General features: G+C 42.0%; 2 protein-coding genes and 1 pseudogene across 3 annotated transcripts; 2 read left to right on the top strand and 1 right to left on the bottom strand.

The window, feature by feature from the left end:
- Nucleotides 1-4,165: 4,165 nt before the first annotated feature.
- LOC311340979 lies at nucleotides 4,166-6,306 on the bottom strand (annotated as a pseudogene). Its single transcript has 4 exons — nucleotides 5,804-6,306; nucleotides 5,028-5,156; nucleotides 4,835-4,890; nucleotides 4,166-4,288 (listed from the first exon to the last, which is right to left on the bottom strand). The product of its transcript is annotated as an uncharacterized misc_RNA (transcript).
- Nucleotides 6,307-10,393: 4,087 nt separating this feature from the next.
- On the top strand, nucleotides 10,394-12,929 carry LOC311341163 (uncharacterized protein; the record flags this gene model as incomplete). The annotated part of the gene is made up of 6 exons (XM_084466052.1): nucleotides 10,394-10,397; nucleotides 10,867-10,944; nucleotides 11,120-11,527; nucleotides 12,159-12,287; nucleotides 12,369-12,442; nucleotides 12,557-12,929. 6 exons carry the CDS (start codon nucleotides 10,394-10,396, stop codon nucleotides 12,650-12,652), a joined length of 789 nt encoding a protein of 262 aa, XP_084322178.1. The 3' UTR covers nucleotides 12,653-12,929.
- Nucleotides 12,930-13,338: 409 nt separating this feature from the next.
- LOC311341162 (uncharacterized protein) lies at nucleotides 13,339-21,702 on the top strand (the record flags this gene model as incomplete). The annotated part of the gene is made up of 6 exons (XM_084466051.1): nucleotides 13,339-13,401; nucleotides 19,311-19,356; nucleotides 19,532-19,912; nucleotides 20,554-20,679; nucleotides 20,817-20,872; nucleotides 21,419-21,702. The coding sequence occupies 6 exons, from the start codon at nucleotides 13,339-13,341 to the stop codon at nucleotides 21,539-21,541; spliced, it is 795 nt and encodes a 264-aa protein (XP_084322177.1). The 3' UTR covers nucleotides 21,542-21,702.
- Between the last annotated feature and the right edge of the window lie 408 nt (nucleotides 21,703-22,110).

The raw sequence follows: 22,110 nt of genomic DNA, 5'->3' as shown, positions 1-22,110 counted from the left end.
TGATTGTTTGATAGTCTCATACCCTCAGCCTCTGTCCTTAAGTAGCATTGCACGTTGGACTGTGTGCAGAAACCACTAATGTTTCCGCTGGCTGTCGTTGGTGGTCGAGTTTCATTTTGGGGTTTCTGGGTAAAGCCTGTAGAAGCAGACAATCAAACAACACCCTCTGTTCTTCCAGTCTGATGGTCTGTCTGATCACATATTCAAATCATAGGCAGAGACAGACAACCATCCAGACCAAACTCCTGGTTAGGGTACGACGCACCAGCAAGGGCTGTGATTGGTCGGCTCACTAAAACCCGACACAGAACCATAACAGGTTGACGACTGCGTCGAAGCGTCTACGTGGTCCTTGCGTTGCGTCGACGTGGAACCATAATCAGCCCTTTACTGCCCCTAAAGACGAGAGCAGGCATTTGTCACTTTCCTGAGGTCAGAACATCCACGCCCCCTTGTGGGTGAAAAGAAACACTGCATTAAGGGCCAGTGCTATAAGGTTTATTCTAGTGGCACCGTGCCTTAAAGCTGCTGCCTCATGTTTATTATGTTTCCTTCACTCCCCTAAAGAGGGAAGGACAGTAAAATAGGAGATCTGTGGCTTCAGGCCATCAGCAGAGGGGGTTAGAGTCAAGATACCTAAGACCATGAGAGGGGTTGTTCATCCGTTTTGATGGACCCCTACAAAGTAAATCCTATGTCCTTCTCCATCCAATTTTCCTTGTGATGTGAAGGACAATAAGAACTTGAATTGGAAAAGACAACCGTGGGACTCAGAGAATCGCCGTCATTAAGCTACGGTGGATGCCGTGGTGAAACCACAATGTTCAGAAGATACTAGAAGAGAACCTTATATAGGCTGTATAAACGTGGACAACCTGGTGATCAATACAACTCCATCACCGAGGTTGGATTGAATAAATAAACCCTGGCCTGTGGCTGAGCCCGCTGCTTCCCACTGCCCACCTGCTGCTGAACCCTTTCAGACCAACAGCCTGCTGCCCCGTCCTCCTTGTCGTTGCCCAGCCTGCCATCATATCTCCTTTGTAGCCCTCAGTAAACCCCTTTATTATTTGCACTCGGTGTCCATGTTCTCTGTCTCAAGCATTTTGATCAAATCGCTCCTGGAACTTTAACACCACCACACTCTGTGCACCTCTCAACAAATGGGAAATGGAGTGAACATGCTTACAATAAATGATTGAGAAGTACACAGGAAAACCACAATGGCATCCTGTAGCTGAAAAACAAAAAAACACTGGTGGTCGTAACACAGTCGGGTAACAGGTCATGTTATCACGTATCAGCGTACACTGTGCTCTTAGGCTTAGAGTTTCCACGTCACTGTTGCGCCGTCTGCTGTAGATCCTGGAGCTAGGATCTTCTCCGGACTCCACCTTCTCCTACTCACCCATACACACCGGTGGATCATCATAATCAACTCCTGTTTATCAACCCCGGCTTCACAACCATTCATCGCCAGATCGTCAAACAGTCTAGCTTGTTTGTGGCGTTCCTGACTCCCATGTCTCTTCGTTCCTACATTAAGGATTGTCGGGTTCTAACCCTCTGCTTCCATCCTGATCTTCCCACTTCTGTCCTCCGACGCCACCTTCCCGGTTTCCACACCGACCCAGCTGGACTTCCACACCAACCAGCCTCTGCTCATTCACAGCAAATTAACATTTGGACGTTACAACCCTCGCCTGTTGTCGTGTGTTTGGGTTCCCCTCCCTCGGGCCGTAACAGTCACACTTACTAGAGCTAAGGTTGTGCAGCCGATTGACCGCTTTGTGAAAACCCGCTGAAATGTTCACCAACTCTTGGTTTGACCCAGACAGAACGGGGTTTAGTCTTTCATGAACATAAAGACAGGCCTCCTGGTTCTATTCCTATGTTCATCGTTGAAAACTAAAGAATGAATTTAAGAGCCGTTTGTTTGCGAGGTTGTCCGGCCAAAGGAACATACCAAGTTTCATACCAAGCATCGTGGCTCAGCAGGTCCTTGAAGCTTTGTGGTAGACATTCTTCAAACTGTATTGACAACGCAACTCAGAACAAACGTAAAGAGTTTATTATAACAAAGGGTAAAAATAGTAAAAGATAAAAGTGGTTCTGCACAGAGAGGCCACACAACACAAGCATGCAGAGGTTGAAGCGCTGTGGTGTGGCCCAGCAGTGGGCCCCCTCCAGAGTTGAAGCAGGGAGACGTCCTTGAGGCTGCAGATAACACTACTCCTGTCAGCCATCTCAGGATGGAGCTCGTGGTGTTGCTGCACCTGAGCGCGGTACAAACAGTCAAATGGTTACTATAGATAATGACTAAGGGGTCACAGTGTCTTAGTGTCTGGTGAACAACATGTCTTATGGAAATGTCCATTACAGCTTACACCAACATGTCTTATTAGAGGCTCTCAAGAAAACACACACACACACGCACACACACACACACACACACACACACACACACACAGAAGGGGAGTTCAGCTCTGTCTATATGGGAGGATCCCCTCACACACTCAGAGGCCCTGACATTGTGGCCGTCCACACAGAGGTGATGTCATCATGTTAGCGGCCTCTGTACATCCATGTCTCCATGTGGTGGTGAACACGCTTCAACCCTCGGCCCAGGGTCACTTATTTCTGTTACTCATCTCGCCCATGTGGAACAATGGAGTGTGAGTGTGGAATCAACATTTTCTCAGTTTCTTGTTCATCTGTTTATGTGAAATCACATGTGTGTGTGTGTGTGTGTGTGTGTGTGTGTGTGTGTGTGTTATAGCCTCAGCCTGTCTATAAGTAGCATTGCAGGTTGGACTGTGTGCAGAAACCACAAATGTTTCCGCTGGCTGTCATTGGTGGTAGAGTTTCATATTGGGGTTTCTGGGTAAACAACTGTAGAAGCAAGCTACGACAAACATGTCACTCTGTTCTTCCAGTCTGATGGTCTATCTGATCACATATTCAGAGCATAGGAAGAGACAGACAACCATTGAGGGTAATATCGCACACAATATTATTACACATAACCTGTGCAATCAACGCAAAGTGAAGGGTAAGAGACGGTTGATATACCGAACAGCACAGGTTACCAGTGGTTAGGGGGCAGGATATTAACTAATCTGTAACCAGAGCAAAGAACAGCCGGTCACTGTTAAACCAAGCTTGGACACCACAGGAGAGTGTTGAGCAAAGAGCCACGGTACAAATCGTTGGCCTGATTGACCATAAGCTGTTGGCTCCTGATAGCCGAAAAGCAACACAGTATTTTTATTTATGCTATTCAGTTGGCAAAGACCTCAACATTTGAATTGACCGCCAGTCAAATAAGCGGGTTGCTTTCACACAAAAAGGGACGGCCATAACGCACTCAGAGTACCTGGATTGGCTGCTCTCACGTATGTGCAATGTGTTCAAGGTTACTGAATAACATGACGCTACCGTTTCACTAACAGAGGAACCCTGTTCAATTCATCTTCAACAATCCCCTAAAAGACATTTGCTCTACTTGTTGACCAAACACTCTCAAGAGATACATTATGAAATAAAATGAGAAAAGTTATTTCAAATTCCTAGATGGTAAATGACACTTATTTTTTCAAATTATACATTTTTTCCCTAAAATTCACCACACTATGATGAAATGTATCAATTACTTAAAAAATCTATCGCCTACGTCATTCTCTGAGCTTCGTCGTAATTTGCTAATAAGACATTACAGAAAAGACAGCTTCATAGCCAGGTCACGGTTTCTTAACCTGATACACACAGAGACAAAGAGGCTAATATTTCCAATATAGCTTTATAGTAAACAATGTACAACAAACAATATCTACTAATGTAGAGAGTAAACTCAAAAATGTATTCTCTGATTTATACTATTGACAAACAATATGCAAACAGTATATGGTGATGATAACCCACAAGGAAGTTAAAGACAGTTATTTAAACTTTTGTTCAATCGTTTAATGTATGGGTGAATTTGTTTTAATGAACATGTGTTTGCCAATGTAAGTGACATATTTATAAATCATAAAAACACTTAACTTTCACTCTATTGCATTATCTTAAGACATAATTATTTCATCCTCATCTGGGCAGTACTGCAGAGAAACTTAAGTTAGAGGAAGTAGAGTCCTTGTGTTTGTATTCAGAGACTTGGTCATGGTCACATCCTCTTAGTATTGATGTCTGAGTAGGTGCTGAACTCTGATGGTTGGACTCTCTTCTTTTTAGGTCTCTGAGAACGTAGAGGGATATCCAGTGCAGCGTAACACAGGCCGTCTTCATCCTGAGAGAGACAACTATTAATATTACATCATCAACATACTTTGCACTCTGATGTACCATTACATCATCAACATACGTTATACTTTGCTAATCCATGACATCATCACCAAACTGCCTGTAATAAATCCGTCCAATCATTTAATTCAGCCCAAATGAAACGATGGGATGGCCTAACTGTCTGTCAACATACCTGCCCACACTCTGCCTGGTGGCTCACTGAGCTGAGTCCTCTGTGATGACAGGGCAGAGCTATTGCTGAAGCTAGCCACGTGTTTTGGGGGTTTTCAAAATATAGATTACTACGGCTGGTTTCTCAAAATTGTGTTGAAATCGTGTGTCCCTTGTTACAGTGAAGGGACTCAACCACATTAAGCTCTGCTGAATGTACTTCTCTTCCTGCGTCTAATAACACCTGACTCTTGCTGAACATTGGGTCCATTGATGTCAACATCTGTGTACAGCGCTCCACCATAACATGTACATGTACTCCACACTGTCCTCTACCATTACATCACAAATGTACAGAAGTATATGAACTATACGTTACCTGGTTCCTACCATCTCTACTGCTGGGTGTTCCCTGAGCAACATGGAGGTCTTCATCTTAACGAAACACAACAGTCAATATTACGCCACAAAACCAGACCAGGGAGACAGTCACTGCTCCTACAGAAGACATTATGTAGTGTAATTGTTCTCAAGATACAGAAGATGACAGTTAACAGAGATACATACGCTACCTTTCCTTCTGCAGCGGAGGTAGACGACCAAGGATGAGAGGAGGGAGAGGAGAAGAGCAGAGGAGGGACACAGGATGACCAGCAGCATCCAGCACGGTCCACAGTCTGGACCAGCAGAGTCTCCAGCACCTGCAGCAGAGGCATCTTGGATAGGGATATTCATAAAGATATTGTTATGTAAAGAATACTGCACACTAGTTTGCACCTTTCTACGTTCTTTCTGCACCTTTCTACATCCCTCTACACGACACAGGCAGGCCGGATAATAATAAACTGGTTTGAAAAAGTCTTTGCCCTCCTAACCCCAAGGGGGGCAGCACATTGACGTGTCTCTAGACCCCCACACTAAACAACCATCAGAGCCCACCTCAGCCCTGGTCGCTCCCCCCTCTCCCCGTCGGTGAACTCATTACCGGGGGTAAGTCGCCTCGAGGGAAAGGGCCTAAAGCTTGGCTGAAGGATACTGGTTGATTTAGTTTGATGTTTTCATCAATTAATACATTTAAATGTTGTATATAATAGAAGAAAACAGAATTAATTAAACATTTAATGAATCAATACGCTCTCTAGCCTCTACAATTGTCCTGAACTTTATCTTAAAAGTGCAGGATATTCATAGTAATTGTAAATGTGGAGTTTGTAGTGGCACAAATGTCTCCATAAGCTGCCAATCTTTAAAAATTACTTGACATACAACACATTTGCATATTCTCCCGACATATGATAATAATTTGAATTCCTATTAATGAATTTGACCACAAAAAAAGTCCACTTACCGAACAAAATCCTTGTGATTATATTACCATATGTGTAGATATATTTTGCCTCGTTTCCTTTTTCCCATAGAGTTACATTCAGTTCTTCAGTTCCACAGTAGTAAAGACCAAGGTGAGAATCAGTGATGTTCTTAATCAGTAAGTCATATGAGTTTGACGAATCGTTCCACTTCATATTTAAATGGGAGAAGTGGCTTCCATTCTCTGCATAATCAAAAAGGCCACGATATATGGCCTTCCAATTCAGAGTAAGTGTTGGCTGATTTTCATGAGAACAGTTCCTGTACCAAACATGATTTGCACGATGTGAGTCTTTACAGTCACAGTATAGAGTAACGTTTTCTCCTGGTCTCACGGTCAGCTCCACTACTGGGTTAGAGAGTACGTCTTGACAGGACACAACAGCACCTTGAATTAAAAATATATTCAATTAGTAATAAGATAAAATGTGCAGCAATATGGAGCAACATATGATGCTATATCAATGTGATTTTAAAACACCAAATACCAATCAATCATTACACAGGACATCATATACAACTCTTGTATTATTGAAGTAGAAATGTAAACATAAATATTTTACCCAAGATAACAGGAAGAAAGACATACATCCAGCTCATGTTGATGACCTGTTGAGGAGACATTTGATACTTTCATCACACCCATTTGACTGAAGGCGGAAGGATTAAAAATGGCTTGTGATTGGCTGGCCTTGTGGAAATGTTGCGGTTATTTCTATCTGCGTACCAGATGAGGTGTGATTGAAGAAAATAAAAAACTATTCTCTTGAGCTGATATCACCTGAGTTTCATTACGTTTCCATATTAGATTAAACTACATTTTTATTGTCATGGATGTACACACACAATTTCAGTTGGCATAAACAAAGATAGAGCAAACTTGTTCTGAATACCGTCTACTTTAATAAATGCTTCTTATATTTTTTATTACAATACAAATAAAAATATGGCAGAAAACATGGAAAACTATTTGTTTAGTAATTATTCAACTATAGTTTTTCTTGTTTTAATGTTAATTTAATTATTTTTTTCAACCAAACCATCTTACAAACCTTGTTTTCATGTATTCATAGCATTTGGCGGCATCAGAGGGAATCAAACCTAGTTTTGTCAAGGTGAGAACCTGGGATAAAGTGGCCCATGAACTGGCTGACACGTTGCAGTAAACCATGGATCCTAAGTGTCATACATTCTTAAAATAAATGAAGGCTTTTGTATAGGAACCCTTTGTCCATGGTTCATTTGATCTCATTTTCACCTCTCCTATGTGGTTCAACTGAGTGGGTATGAATATATATATTTTTTCTGTTCTTATTCATCTGTCTGTGTGCATACACTTGACTTTGTGTTCATACGTGTGTGTGTGTGTGTGTGTGTGTATGTGTGTGTGTGTGTGTGTGTGTGTGTGTGTGTGTGTGTGTGTGTGTTTTGATGGTGGTATAGCTTCAGCCTGTCTATAAGTAGCATTGCTGGTTGGACTGTGTGCAGAAACCATTTCCTGAAACTGTTTCCGCTGGCTGTCATTTGTGGTAGAGTTTCATTTTGGGGTTTCTGGGTAAACGCCTCTAGAAGCGACAACAAACAACACTTTGGCTCTGACTCCCTGAAGTCCAGATTGAACCGCGACATGGAGGAGAAAGGGATTGTTGCCCATGATTGTTGTTACGGCCGCTGGCCAAGGTGCATAAAATGGACCGCAATGCAGACACAAAACACTTGAACAAAATGATAGTTAGTTTGAACAGAGGTCGTAGGCAACAGGCTCCAACGAGCACGGGCAATGCAGCAGTGAGGGAAAACTAAGGAGCTTGGCAAGGCACTGGGGCACTAAAGTCCAGGGGAACAGAAAACTAGGGGTTGCAACAACCGGAAAAAATGTCCAAGAGGTAGTCCAAGAAACAGGAGGGAAAAACGGTACTTACAGACAAGGGCCAGGGTAAGGGCAGGGGCAAGGGCCAGGGTGAGGGCCAGGGTGAGGGCAAGGGCCAGGGTGAGGGCAGGGGCAAGGGCCAGGGTGAGGGCAAGGGCAAGGGTGAGGGCAGGGGCAAGGGCCAGGGTGAGGGCAGGGGCAAGGGCCAGGGTGAAGGCAGGGGCAAGGGCCAGGGTGAGGGCAAGGGCCAGGGTGAGGGCAAGGGCAAGGGCAAGGGCAAGGCAGGGTCCTGGGCCGAGCACGGGCGGTGAGTGGCTTAGCGTGGCTGTAGCTGTAGCGTGGCCGTAGCTGTAGCTGTAGCGTGGCTGTAGCGTAGCGTGGCGTGGCTGTAGCAGGCGTAGCGTGGCTGTAGCGTAGCATGGCGTGGCTGTAGCAGGCGTAGCGTGGCGTGGCTGTAGCAGGCGTAGCGTAGCTGTAGCAGGCGTAGCGTGGCTGTAGCGTAGCGTAGCTGTAGCAGGCGTAGCGTGGCGTGGCTGTAGCGTAGCGTGGCGTGGCTGTAGCGTAGCGTGGCGTGGCTGTAGCAGGCGTAGCGTGGCTGTAGCGTAGCGTGGCGTGGCTGTAGCGTAGCGTGGCGTGGCTGTAGCGTAGCGTAGCGTGGCGTGGCTGTAGCGTGGCGTGGCGTAGCGTGGCTGTAGCTGTAGCGTGGCTGTAGCTGTAGCTGTAGCGTGGCTGTAGCGTAGCGTGGCCACGCTACAGCTACATGCATCCTGCTCTCGTCTTTAGGGGCAGTAAAGGGCTGATTATGGTTCCACGTCGACGCAACGCAAGGACCACGCAGACGCTTCAACGCAGTCGTCAACCTGTTATGGTTCTGCGTCGGGTTTTAGTGAGCGGACCAATCACAGCCCTTGCTGGTGCGTCGTACCCTAACCAGGAGTTTGGTCTGGATGGTTGTCTGTCTCTGCCTATGATTTGAATATGTGATCAGACAGACCATCAGACTGGAAGAACAGAGGGTGTTGTTTGATTGTCTGCTTCTACAGGCTTTACCCAGAAACCCCAAAATGAAACTCTACCACCAACGACAGCCAGCGGAAACATTTGTGGTTTCTGCACACAGTCCAACGTGCAATGCTACTTAAGGACAGAGGCTGAGGGTATGAGACTATCAAACAATCACACACAAATGCACGCACACACAGGCATTCACAAACGCAGGCACACACACACTTATTTAGATTATTGATTAAAGCCGACAATTTAAAGTACAGAATACAACGGGCCAAACGTGTTGGGATGCAGTTGGGGTTCAGTATCTTTGATCACGGATCAAATTTGATCATTGATGATTGGGTCAACGCTACTGTACATCAATTTATAAATGATCCATAAACGCTGCCCTCAGTGGCCTCATGTCTCCCTGTGGGCTGCATGTGACGTCTGTGTTTTAGCCACTTGTAAACCATAATGTGTACGGCCAAACTACATAATCTGATCTGAGCAATCCATCTGAATTGAGCATTAAGGCTTGCAGTGTAAACAAAGCCTTAGTGACATCACAAGTGGGAGTGTCCACCTTGATGTATGATGGACAGATAAGCCTACCAGTTGCTACAGTCCACTGGGTAGACTGGTAGACTGGCAAGGACCAGCTGGCGACTCCCCGCACTAGACTCCAGACCCTTGGGGACAGGGCCTTCTGTGTGTCCGCCCCCACTCTGTGGAACCAGCTCCCCCCCCACATCCGCTGTGCCCCTTCCGTGGAGACTTTCAAAAAGTACACGAAAGCACACCTTTCCTCTGAGGCCTGTGGCCTCTAACCCACGACCCCACCCAGCGCCTTGAGCATTGGCACTCTCACTCACTGGCCTACACACACACCCTCACCTCCCACTCTTGTGAAGTGACCTTGAGTATCCTGAAAGGCGCTATATAAAATCTATTTATTATTATTATTATTATTATTATTATTATTATTATTATTATTATCAATCCAAAATGCATCTGAGTGGACACTCAAGTCACTCACTAAGTCACAGGGCAGGTCCCATTTTGAAACGGCTTGTAATGGCTAAACACACTCACACCTGGTGGTTAAATAGGGGCCCTTTTAATACTATACTAATACTATTAATACTCATACTACTCATACATCCACTAATGACAATTATACCTCAATCAAATCAAACATTTATTTAGCCTTTCCCCTATTGAAATGTACTTCTGCTCAATACATGTTTGTATTTATTGTCTCTCATCAGAAGCTGATTGGTTAATAATGGTTTAATGGTTTAATGGCCATCAAAGAAGAGAATAGGGAGAAAACCAGGAGCTTGGTCTGGATGGTTGTCTGTCTCTGCCTATGCTTTATAGATGTGACCAGATAGACGATCAGACAGGAAGAACAGAGTGTGTCGTTTGTCTGCTTCTTTAGGCTTTTACCCAGAAACCCACAAATGAAACTCTTCCACCAATGAAATTCAGCGGAAACCATTGTGGTTTCTGCAATGCTACTTTTTGAATTCACAGACACACGCATACACGCACGCATGCACAAACCTTCATACACACAAAGACATCTATATGCACATAACCCCATGAACAAGAACAGACAACATGTCCATGCACACACTATATTGACCAGGATGTGATATGATGTGTTAGTGTTGTAATGACACTAAGGATCCAGGCTTTACTGCAATGGGTCAGCCAGTGAGCCACAGCAATATTAATTCCAGGTTTGCACCTGGCCAAAACTGCCATAGGGTAGGGGTTTGATTCCCTCTGGGCTCGCCCATGCTAAGAACATATGAAAACATAGCATTGGAAGACGGTTTGGATGAAAGATTTAATTGCATAATATTGAGTAAACATTATTCTTTAATATCATTCTTAAATATGAACATGTGCATTGTAAAAACAAAAGAGATGCATTTATTAAAGAAGAAGTTTAGAAATTCCAATTCTGGTTTGTCGCTATAACTGCAATTTTGTGGTTCAGAATTAAAATAAATGTAATTAAATCTAGAAACAGAATGAAACTCAGGTCATCTCATTGTTCTGACAATCACACCTCACCGAATACGCAGAGAGATAACCGCAACATTTCCACATGGACAGCCAATCACAAGTTGTTTTTAATATCTCCGCCTTCAGTCAAAAGTGACATTCAGTGAAAGTATCAAATGTCTTTACTCCTCAGCAGATCATCAACATGAGCTGGATGTATGTCTTTCTTCCTCTTATCTTGGGTAAAATATTTATGTTTACATTTCTACTTCAATAATACAAGAGTTGTATATGATGTCCTGTGTAATGATTGTTTTGTATTTGGTGTTTTAAAATCACATTGATATAGCATCATATGTTGCTCCATATTGCTGCACATTTTATCTTATTACTAATTGAATATATTTTTAATTCAAGGTGCTGTTGTGTCCTGTCAGGACGTACTCTCTAACCCAGTAGTGGAGCTGACCGTGAGACCAGGAGAAAACGTTACTCTATACTGTGACTGTAAAGACTCACATCGTGCAAATCATGTTTGGTACAGGAACTGTTCTCATGAAAATCAGCCAACACTTACTCTGAATTGGAAGGCCAGATATCGTGGCCTTTTTGATTATGCAGAGAATGGAAGCCACTTCTCCCATTTAAATATGAAGTGGAACGATTCGTCAAACTCATATGACTTACTGATTAAGAACATCACTGATTCTCACCTTGGTCTTTACTACTGTGGAACTGAAGAACTGAATGTAACTCTATGGGAAAAAGGAAACAAGGCAAAACCTTTCTACACATATGGTAATATATTCACAAGGATTTTGTTCGGTAAGTGGACTTTTTTTTTGGTCAAATTCATTAATAGGAATTCAAATTATTATCAAATGTCTGAATAATATGCAAATGTTTTGCATGTCAAGCAATTTTTAAAGATTGGCAGCTTATGGCTCATTTGTGCCACTACAAACTCCACATTTACAATTACTATGAATATCCTGCACTTTTAAGATAAAGTTCAGGACAATTGTAGAGGCTAGAGAGCGTATTGATTCATTAAATGTTGAATTAATTCAGTTTTCTTCTATTATATACAACATTTAAATGTATTAATTGATGAAAACATCAAACTAAATCAACCAGTATCCTTCAGCCAAGCTTTAGGCCCTTTCCCTCGAGGCGACTTACCCCCGGTAATGAGTTCACCGCCGGGGAGAGGGGGGAGCGACCAGGGCTGAGGTGGGCTCTGATGGTTGTTTAGTGTGGGGGTCTAGAGACACGTCAATGTGCTGCCCCCCTTGGGGTTAGGAGGGCAAAGACTTTTTCAAACCAGTTTATTATTATCCGGCCTGCCTGCGTCGTGTAGAGGGATGTAGAAAGGTGCAGAAAGAACGTAGAAAGGTGCAAACTAGTGTGCAGTATTCTTTACATAACAATATCTTTATAAATATCCCTATCCAAGATGCCTCTGCTGCAGGTGCTGGAGACTCTGCTGCTCCAGACTGTGGACCGTGCTGGATGCTGCTGGTCATCCTGTGTCCCTCCTCTGCTCTCCTCTCTTTGTTCCTCTACTTCCTCTGCAGTCACATGGGTAGAACATCATGTGCTTCTATTCACTGGAAGTCTTTCTGCACTTCATTTGATTGCGTTGTCTCTTGTAATTCTAACTCAGTCTGTGTTTCAGTTTGTGCCGTAAAAGACCGTGGCGTCTCTCAGGAAACGGGACCTTTACCACCGCAACATGAGGTATCTGATAGTACAGCTCTCCCATTAAATGATATAAACACCCTGTTCTATTAAGAAGTGTGCTCAGTAGTTGTACTGTCCTAATGTCACGTTGTGTCCGTCTCTCACACGCAGGAGGAAAACTACAGCCGTGTGTTTTATGCTGTGTTGAAAACTCCACAACACAAAGGACCTCACAGCTTCTCCGCCCGCAGTACGAGTGGGGTTTGAGAGGCGGATTGGTTAGGGTTCCACCACAACACACACAGCGCAACGCACACACATAGACTCACACCAACACACAGACACACAGTCACACACACTAACACACATGTTTGTATGTATTGTAATTCCCTTGTGGTTCTTGTTATTTTGATACCTTAAAGTCTATTCAACTTGGATTAATGTACAATATGTTACACAAAAAACCTTGAAATATGCATTTGTATATCATTTTAGACCCAAAAGTAACCTGTCTATTATATGTTTTGATCACATGTATGAATAAATAAATAAAATCCAAAGATGTTGCGTGACAGTTTCTTTTGAATAATCTCTTTCATACTTAATTTAAGTCTTAATGAAAGACCTAGACTTGTAAGAAATATATATGGGATAGATTATATCCCGAAAATCAATATTGAGCAATATTTATAATAATAAATTGATTTTATATAGCGCCTTTCAGGATACTCAAGGTCGCTTCACAAGAGTGGGAGGTGAGGGTGTGTGTGTAGACGAGTGAGTGAGAGTGCCAATGCTCAAGGCGCTGGGTGGGGTTGTGGGTTAGAGGCCACAGGCCTCAGAGGAAAGGTGTGCTTCCGTGTGCTTTTTAAAAGTCTCCACGGAAGGGGCACAGCGGATGTGGGGGGGGGGAGCTGAATATTTGACATCTCTCCTGCTGCCTTGGATCTACGATGAAGAAATCTGAAGCCTTTGCAGGATTGTGTTCTGATGAGACACCGTCTGAATACAACAGGGTCAGTACAGCTATAGCTTCTTACCATGGATGGTTCTTACCTGGATGAGTTAAAACACCAGAACTAGGAAGTTAAGGAAAACTAAGAACTGGTTGAAGCGGTTCTGGAACCTGATTTCCTGAGTTCTATTTCTTGAGTCAGGTGTTGTCTGATAAACTCTGGGGTCTTTAGTGGCTGGAGTTGGTACAGAGTCAAGATGTGAAACAAAATGAGTGCTCAGTTGTTGCTATTTTAATCTTAATCAATTTATTTTGATACAATGGGCTTACAATATATCTAACAATAATATATATACATACGTAGGCACTGACAGTCAATTAATCCAGGAAATGTTCACAAAAAAAAGTTTTACTCTTGTTCCCCGCTGTGGGAAAATCTTTAAATATGGATACAACTCAAGCCCCTAGAGGTTGGAAAATATAGCGAGACGCGCATAGTGTAGGTTAACTCAAGGAAAGTCAATGTAGACTGTAAATATTGGTCAAAAGATGATCTAAACAGAGTTTGCTGCGCTCCCTGTTCTTCTGCAGAGGAGGTAGACGACCGAGGATGAGAGGAGGGAGAGGAGAGCAGAGGAGGGACACAGGATGACCAGCAGGGGAGCGCTTCTTGGACTCACACGTCTCCATCTCCAATCAATCCCAAAGTCCTCTTCTTGGTTTACCTTGATTTATTTTGCCTTTTCACAGAACATTTCATTGATGGTTATGTGAGGTGGAGAACAGTCTGGATCCCTGTTCCACTACGATCACTGGCTCAGTTCCTCATTGATGAACTCAGTGACACGCCCACTCTCCTCTGATCTACATCCCTCTAATTAGGCTACCTCAACATGATACAACATTAATCTAATCTAATAGGAATGCATTCATATCATCTATTTTATTATATTATATATATATATTTTATTATCTAATTAATGTTATTGAAATAAAATTGATTCTAAACTAATGTAAAATATGTCATCTTGAGTCAGGTGTTGTCTGCTAAACTCTGGGGCCTTTAGCAGTTGGAGATGGTTCAGAGTCAAGATGTGGCAACAAATTGTTCGTAGGACACAGGACACGTGTGACCATTGTTTAAGATAAAGACCAAAGCCCTCATCTGTGCAGGATAAAGAAGACGCAAGAAAAAATGTCCTTGAAGGCGACGGCGAAGCCTGTGGTTCAAACCGCCATCCAAAACCCACTTTGACAGATAGAAGCGCTTTGCTGGAAACAGGAGATCAGTGTTGATAGCACCAACGTGAAACTCTGTGTGTTTTGTCTGTGATATTAATATTGTATGTTTTATTCCTACTATCAAGGCTATTATGTGGCACTATAACTCTGATTAAGTGATATACGAAGTAGGTTGTAAAGGGAACCTATATCCAATTTGTCAAAATGATTAAACCTCAGAAAATAAAACGCAATTATTAAATTGATTTTACCATTTGAAACTGAAGAGCACAGTGTACTATGCGTGATTACTGACTCGTTTCTATGGACAACAGCAGGTGTAAAGACCACCAGTGGTTTGTGTTTTTCAGCTACAGGACGCCGTCGTGGTTTTCCTGTGTACTTCTCGTCAGTTTAGTGTAAGCATGTTCACTCCATTTCCCATTTGTTGGGAGCAGTGGCGTAACATCATGGTGATGGCCCCGGTGCAAATATTTTTTTTGTGCCCCCCCAAAGATTCAGCCAATGAGAGTACTACTACAGCAGGTAGCAATTGCGTTGCCATGGCACACGGGTAAACAAATGACAAGACACCACACAAGTTAACTAACGATCGCTGTAGGCTTCAATATCATGCAAGCACTTTTTATTTTTATTTTGTTCTACATCACAATTGCATGCTTTAATAAAGTATTGTTTTTTCCTACCATTACGAAAATAAAATATACAAACCAACAGAGCTTTGTCTCCCCGCGACCTTATATTGATTGAGTCTAAAACGTTCTCAACGATTCAGCCAATGAGAGGAGGGGTAGCAATCGCACATGGGTAAACAAATGATTGGAATGAATGAATTTGGACAAATGATCATTCCTCCTCCCATACCAGCCACTCAGCGTTAGCCTACCTTACCGACCCGCCCCCGAGCTATTTCATTCACAAAAACAATATATATATTTTATTATTATTCCTCCATGGGCCCCTGACGGCGTCTGGGCCCCGGACAGCTGCACCGGTTGCACCGTCGATATTTACGCCACTGGTTGGGAGGTGCCCAGAGAGAGTGTGGTGGTGTTAAAGTTCCAGGAGCGATTCTCCTCATCCCGTCTTCGTTGTCTTTTCCAATTCAAGTTCTTATGAATTGTCCTTCACATCTTTTCTTGACCTCTTGACATTTTCCATCAAAGTCAAGGAAAAGTGGATCGGGAAGGACATAGGATATATTTTAAATTTCCTTAATCAAAATTAAAATAATAAAGAAATAGGGGTTGATGAGTGTCCTTTCAGTCTGACTCCATCAAAATGGATGAACAACCCCTCTCATGGAGGTATCATGACTCTAACCCCCCCTGCTGATGGCCTGAAGATACAATTAACATTATTAGCTATTGTTTGACAAATTCTCATTGGAATAAAAAGCTCAAATAAGAATTATAGTGTCTTTTTAGTGTTACCTTTAATTGTGTAAAAAGTCGTTTTTGTTGTTTTTTGCATTTTAACTGAAGATTTGAATGAAATGTCTGAATCCCTGAACGTAGGGACACAAAGATTATACACACCCCACAGCATCAGGCCCTGGTTGTGTCTGTGGGGCCGATGTATCACTGCATCTTACCACTGGAGGTCAGGATGTTTGCTGAATAGACCGATCTATCCAGCAGACATCTAGGTGGACACGCCCACTTGTGATGTCACTAAAACACAGGGCAGGTTTTGGAACCAGTTGAAATGTCCATTCACAGACACGCCCGGTAAAGTAGGGGCCCTTTGAAGAAAAAGAAAAGTATTATCTGTCACAGCGAGCCAAAAATGATAAGATTTTCTCTTTTAAATAATATGAATGATGATACTACTACTACTATTACTACTCGACACTAATGACAATAATACCTAAACATTCAATAAAATCAACAATTATCTAAATTGACAATATTTTGCTATGTTCCAACACACACTCTGTATGAAAACCACAATGACTTATCTTAGATTGTCATGCATCCCGCAAACTAGCATAGCAATTAAAATGTACTCCTGCTCAATCACTGTTTTTATTCATCTATTATCTTTCTTCAGAGGCTGATTGTTTAAGAATGGCTTTATGGCAAAAAAGAAGAAAAGAGACAGAAAACCAGGAGTTTGGTCTGGATGGTTGTCTGTCTCTGCCTATGATTTGAATATGTGATCAGACAGACCATCAGACTGGAAGAACAGAGGGTGTTGTTTGATTGTCTGCTTCTACAGGCTTTACCCAGAAACCCCAAAATGAAACTCTACCACCAACGACAGCCAGCGGAAACATTTGTGGTTTCTGCACACAGTCCAACGTGCAATGCTACTTAAGGACAGAGGCTGAGGGTATGAGACTATCAAACAATCACACACACACACACACACACACACACACACACACACACACACACACACACACACACACACACACACACACACATGCATACACATAGGCACGCACACACATGAATACACGTAAAGACATGTATATTATGCACATAACCCCATTTAACCCCATCTTTGTTGAATAAATGTAATTTAATCTAGAAACAGAGTGAAACTCAAGTCATCTCAGGTCACGAGAATGTGTTTGATGTTCTGACAATCAAACCTCGCCTGATACGCTGAGAGAAATAACCACAACATTGCCACAGCCAATCACAAATCGTTTTTCATCTTTCCGCCTTCAGTCAAATGAGTGACAGAAGAGTGTCTGTTTGTCTTTCCTCCTCAACGAATCATCATCATGCGCTTGATGTATGTCTACCTACCCATTGACTGGGGTCAAATATTAATATTTTTATTTCACCTTCAATAATTCATGATTCTTTTGTCTTGTTGAACAAAAAACTTTGAAAACTTTGAACAATGATTAATAAATGTTTTTTTAACATCACATCAATACAGTCTCCATATATTGCTGCATATTTCTTCATACTTCATTTTGACCTGATTTTTTTGATACAATAAAACGCTAAAACTAAATAAATATATACATTTCTACCTTAATCATTTTTTATGGACTCCCACCGGAGCACCAAAAGCTGTGTGTGCTTCCGGATGATATTATGAATCCGAGCCATTGCGATACATCCACTGTAAACACTAGCGCATGTTACCGTAGTCACAAGCTGCTCCAGGGCCACACCCCCACCCTCCACCTGGACCCGCCTCTAAAAACGGCACATTTGTAGAGAGCTCACTGTGGGACTGGCTCGTAGTGGCTGTAACTCTGCACCAAGGCTGAATCTCTTGAACGTCTTCAAAGACTGTATTAGGGGCCCACTAACACCTATATTAAAGCATCCATAAAGTAGCATGCCATGGGACCTTTAAGAGCGACGGACTCAAGAAAACAATGTTTATGTTGCACTACGAACGTTTTTAACATGTCTGTCTCGAACTGTGAGGGTGAGAGGTCTTTTCCGTTTCAAAAAGAGTTCAATATGACAGCTTTCTGCACATTACCTCCTGGTCATCAAACATGCTTACAACAGCTTGTTAGGAGTCTTGATTTTGATGATTTTGACGATATTGGACACCAGTTTGCATATTCAAAGAAAGAGGTCATTGTAAGTTGGGTTTGTTGTGTATCTTGGCAGATTATGCTGATACTGAAGTGTTTTCCTTCTGTTACTGTTAATCATTTGTGCATCAGTTAATCATAAGTTATTTAAAAGCACTTGACAGTTGAAGCATAAGAAAGACTATCATAGCTTGTGTTGTTTGTTGTCGCTTCTAGAGGCGTTTACCCAGAAACCCCAAAATGAAACTCTACCACAAATGACAGCCAGTGGAAACAGTTATGGTTTCCGCACACAGTCCAACGTGCAATGCTTCCGATAGACAGGCTGAAGCTATACCACCATCAAAATACACACACACACACACACACACACACACACACACACACACACACACACACACACACACACACACACACACACACACACACACACACACACACACACACACACACACACACACACAAATGAACACAAAGTCAAGTGTATACACACAGACTGAACATGAATATGAACAGAATTTTTTTTTTAAATTCATACCCACTCAGTTGAACCACATAGGAGAGATGAAAATGAGATCAAATGAACCATGGACAAAGGGTTCCTATACAAAAGCCTTCATTTATTTTAAGAATGTATGACACTTAGGATCCATGGTTTACTGCAACGTGTCAGCCAGTTCATGGGCCACTTTATCCCAGGTTCTCACCTTGACAAAACTAGGTTTGATTCCCTCTGATGCCGCCAAATGCTATGAATACATGAAAACATGGTTTGTAAGATGGTTTGGTTGAAAAAATTAATTTTATTAACATTAAAACAAGAAAAACTATAGTTGAATAATTACTAAACAAATTGTTTTCCATGTTTTCTGCCATATTTTTATTTGTATTGTAATAAAAAATATAAGAAGCATTTATTAAAGTAGACGGTATTCAGAACAAGTTTGCTCTATCTTGGTTTATGCCAACTGAAATTGTGTGTGTACATCCATGACAATAAAAATTTAGTTTAATCTAATATGGAAACGTAATGAAACTCAGGTGATATCAGCTCAAGAGAATAGTTTTTTATTTTCTGACAATCACACCTCATCTGGTATGCAGATCGAAATAACCGCAACATTTCCACAAGGCCAGCCAATCACAAGCCATTTTTAATCCTTCCGCCTTCAGTCAAATGGGTGTGATGAAAGTATCAAATCTCTCCTCAACAGATCATCAACATGAGCTGGATGTATGTCTTTCTTCCTGTTATCTTGGGTAAAATATTTATGTTTACATTTCTATTTCAATAATACAAGAGTTGTATATGATGTCCTGTGTGATGATTGATTGGTATTTGGTTTTTTAAAATCACATTGATATAACATCATATGTTGCTCCATATTGCTGCACATTTTATCTTATTACTAATTGAATATATTTTTAATTCAAGGTGCTGTTGTGTCCTGTCAGGACGTACTCTCTAACTCAGTAGTGGAGCTGACCGTGAGACCAGGAGAAAACGTTACTCTATACTGTGACTGTAAAGTCTCACGTCGTGTAAATCTTGTTTGGTACAGAAACTGTTCTCATGAAAATCAGCCAACACTTACTCTGAATTGGAAGGACAGATATCATGGCACTTATTATGTAGAGAATGGAAGCCATTTCTCCCATTTAAATATGAAGTGGAACGATTCGTCAAACTCATTCAACTTACTGATTAAGAACATCACTGATTCTCACCTTGGTCTTTACTACTGTGGAACTGAAACTCAAAACAAGACTAAATCTATCCAAACATATGGTACTATAATCACAAGGATTTCGTTCGGTAAGTGGACTTTTTTTTTGGTCAAATTCATTAATAGGAATTCAAATTATTATCATATGTCGGGATAATATGCAAATGTCAAGCAATTTTTAAAGATTGGCAGCTTATGGAGACATTTGTGCCACTACAAACTCCACATTTACAATTACTATGAATATCCTGCACTTTTAAGATAAAGTTCAGGACAATTGTAGAGGCTAGAGAGCGTATTGATTCATTATTCAATGTTTAATTAATTCTGTTTTCTTCTATTATATACAACATTTAAATGTATTAATTGATGAAAACATCAAACTAAATCAACCAGCATCCTTCAGCCAAGCTTTAGGCCCTTTCCCTCGAGGCGACTTACCCCCGGTAATGAGTTCACCGACGGGGAGAGGGGGGAGCGACCAGGGCTGAGGTGGGCTCTGATGGTTGTTTAGTGTGGGGGTCTAGAGACACGTCAATGTGCTGCCCCCCTTGGGGTTAGGAGGGCAAAGACTTTTTCAAACCAGTTTATTATTATCCGGCCTGCCTGCGTCGTGTAGAGGGATGTAGAAAGGTGCAGAAAGAACGTAGAAAGGTGCAAACTAGTGTGCAGTATTCTTTACATAACAATATCTTTATAAATATCCCTATCCACGATGCCTCTGCTGCAGGTGCTGGAGACTCTGCTGGTCCAGACTGTGGACTGTGCTGGATGCTGCTGGTCATCCTGTGTCCCTCCTCTGCTCTCCTCTCCATCCTCTCATCCTTGGTCGTCTACCTCTGCTGCAGAAGGAAAGGTAGCGTATGTATCTCTGTTAACTGTCATCTTCTGTACCTTGAGAACAACTACAGTACATAATGTCTTCTGTAGGAGCAGTAATTGTCTCCCTGGTCTGGTTTTGTGGCGTAATATTGACTGTTGTGTTCCGTTAAGATGAAGACCTCCATGTTGCTCAGGGAACACCCAGCAGTAGAGATGGTAGGAACCAGGTAACGTATAGTTCATATACTTATGTACATTTGTGATGTAATGGTAGAGGACAGTGTGGAGTACATGTACATGTTATGGTGGAGCGCTGTACACAGATGTTGACATCAATGGACCCAATGTTCAGCAAGAGTCAGGTGTTATTAGACGCAGGAAGAGAAGTACATTCAGCAGAGCTTAATGTGGTTGAGTCCCTTCACTGTAACAAGGGACACACGATTTCAATACAATTTTGAGAAACCAGCCATAGTAATCTATATTTTGAAAACCCCCAAAACACGTGGCTAGCTTCAGCAATAGGTCTGCCCTGTCATCACAGAGGACTCAGCTCAGTGAGCCACCAGGCAGAGTGTGGGCAGGTATGTTGACAGACAGTTAGGCCATCCCATCGTTTCATTTGGGCTGAATGAAATGATTGGACGGATTTATTACAGGCAGTTTGGTGATGATGTCATGGATTAGCAAAGTATAACGTATGTTGATGATGTAATGGTACATCAGAGTGCAAAGTATGTTGAGGATGTAATATTAATAGTTGTCTCTCTCAGGATGAAGACGGCCTGTGTTACGCTGCACTGGATATCCCTCTACGTTCTCAGAGACCTAAAAAGAAGAGAGTCCAACCGTCAGAGTTCAGCACCTACTCAGACATCAATACTAAGAGGATGTGACCATGACCAAGTCTTTGAATACAAACACAAGGACTCTACTTCCTCTAACTTAAGTTTCTCTGCAGTACTGCCCAGATGAGGATGAAATAATTATGCAAGTCTTAAGATAATGCAATAGAGTGCAAGTTAAGTGTTTTTATGATGACAAATTCACCCATACATTAAACGATTGAACAAAAGTTTAAATAACTGTCTTTTACTTCCTTGTGGATTATCATCACCATATACTGTTTGCATATTGTTTGTCAATAGTTTAAATCTGAGAATACATTTTTGACTGTTTACTCTCTACATTAGTAGATATTGTTTGTTGTACATTGTTTACTATAAAGCTATAGTTTTAACCCGCATGCTAAATGTTGGTTTAATTTGTCGGTTTCTTTAATTTAACTGTGGGTGTATCCGTCCAGTCTGCTGGTTTATGGTGTACTGTCTTGTGTGTCTTATGTGGTAACCATAAATGTATTCGGTATCTGGTATTTTGTAATAAGTGTCTCGGGGTTGCTGTGGCTCATGTTAGCTAGCACAGTTCTGGTCCTAGGGTATCCCGTCCCCTAGGTGGCGTTGTC

The sequence above is a fragment of the Micromesistius poutassou genome (assembly GCF_964030765.1).
Source record: "Micromesistius poutassou genome assembly, chromosome: 3".
NCBI classification, from domain to species: Eukaryota; Metazoa; Chordata; class Actinopteri; order Gadiformes; family Gadidae; genus Micromesistius; species Micromesistius poutassou.
Note: the sequence above shows the minus strand (reverse complement) of the source record. Positions and strands in the feature narration are given on the sequence as shown.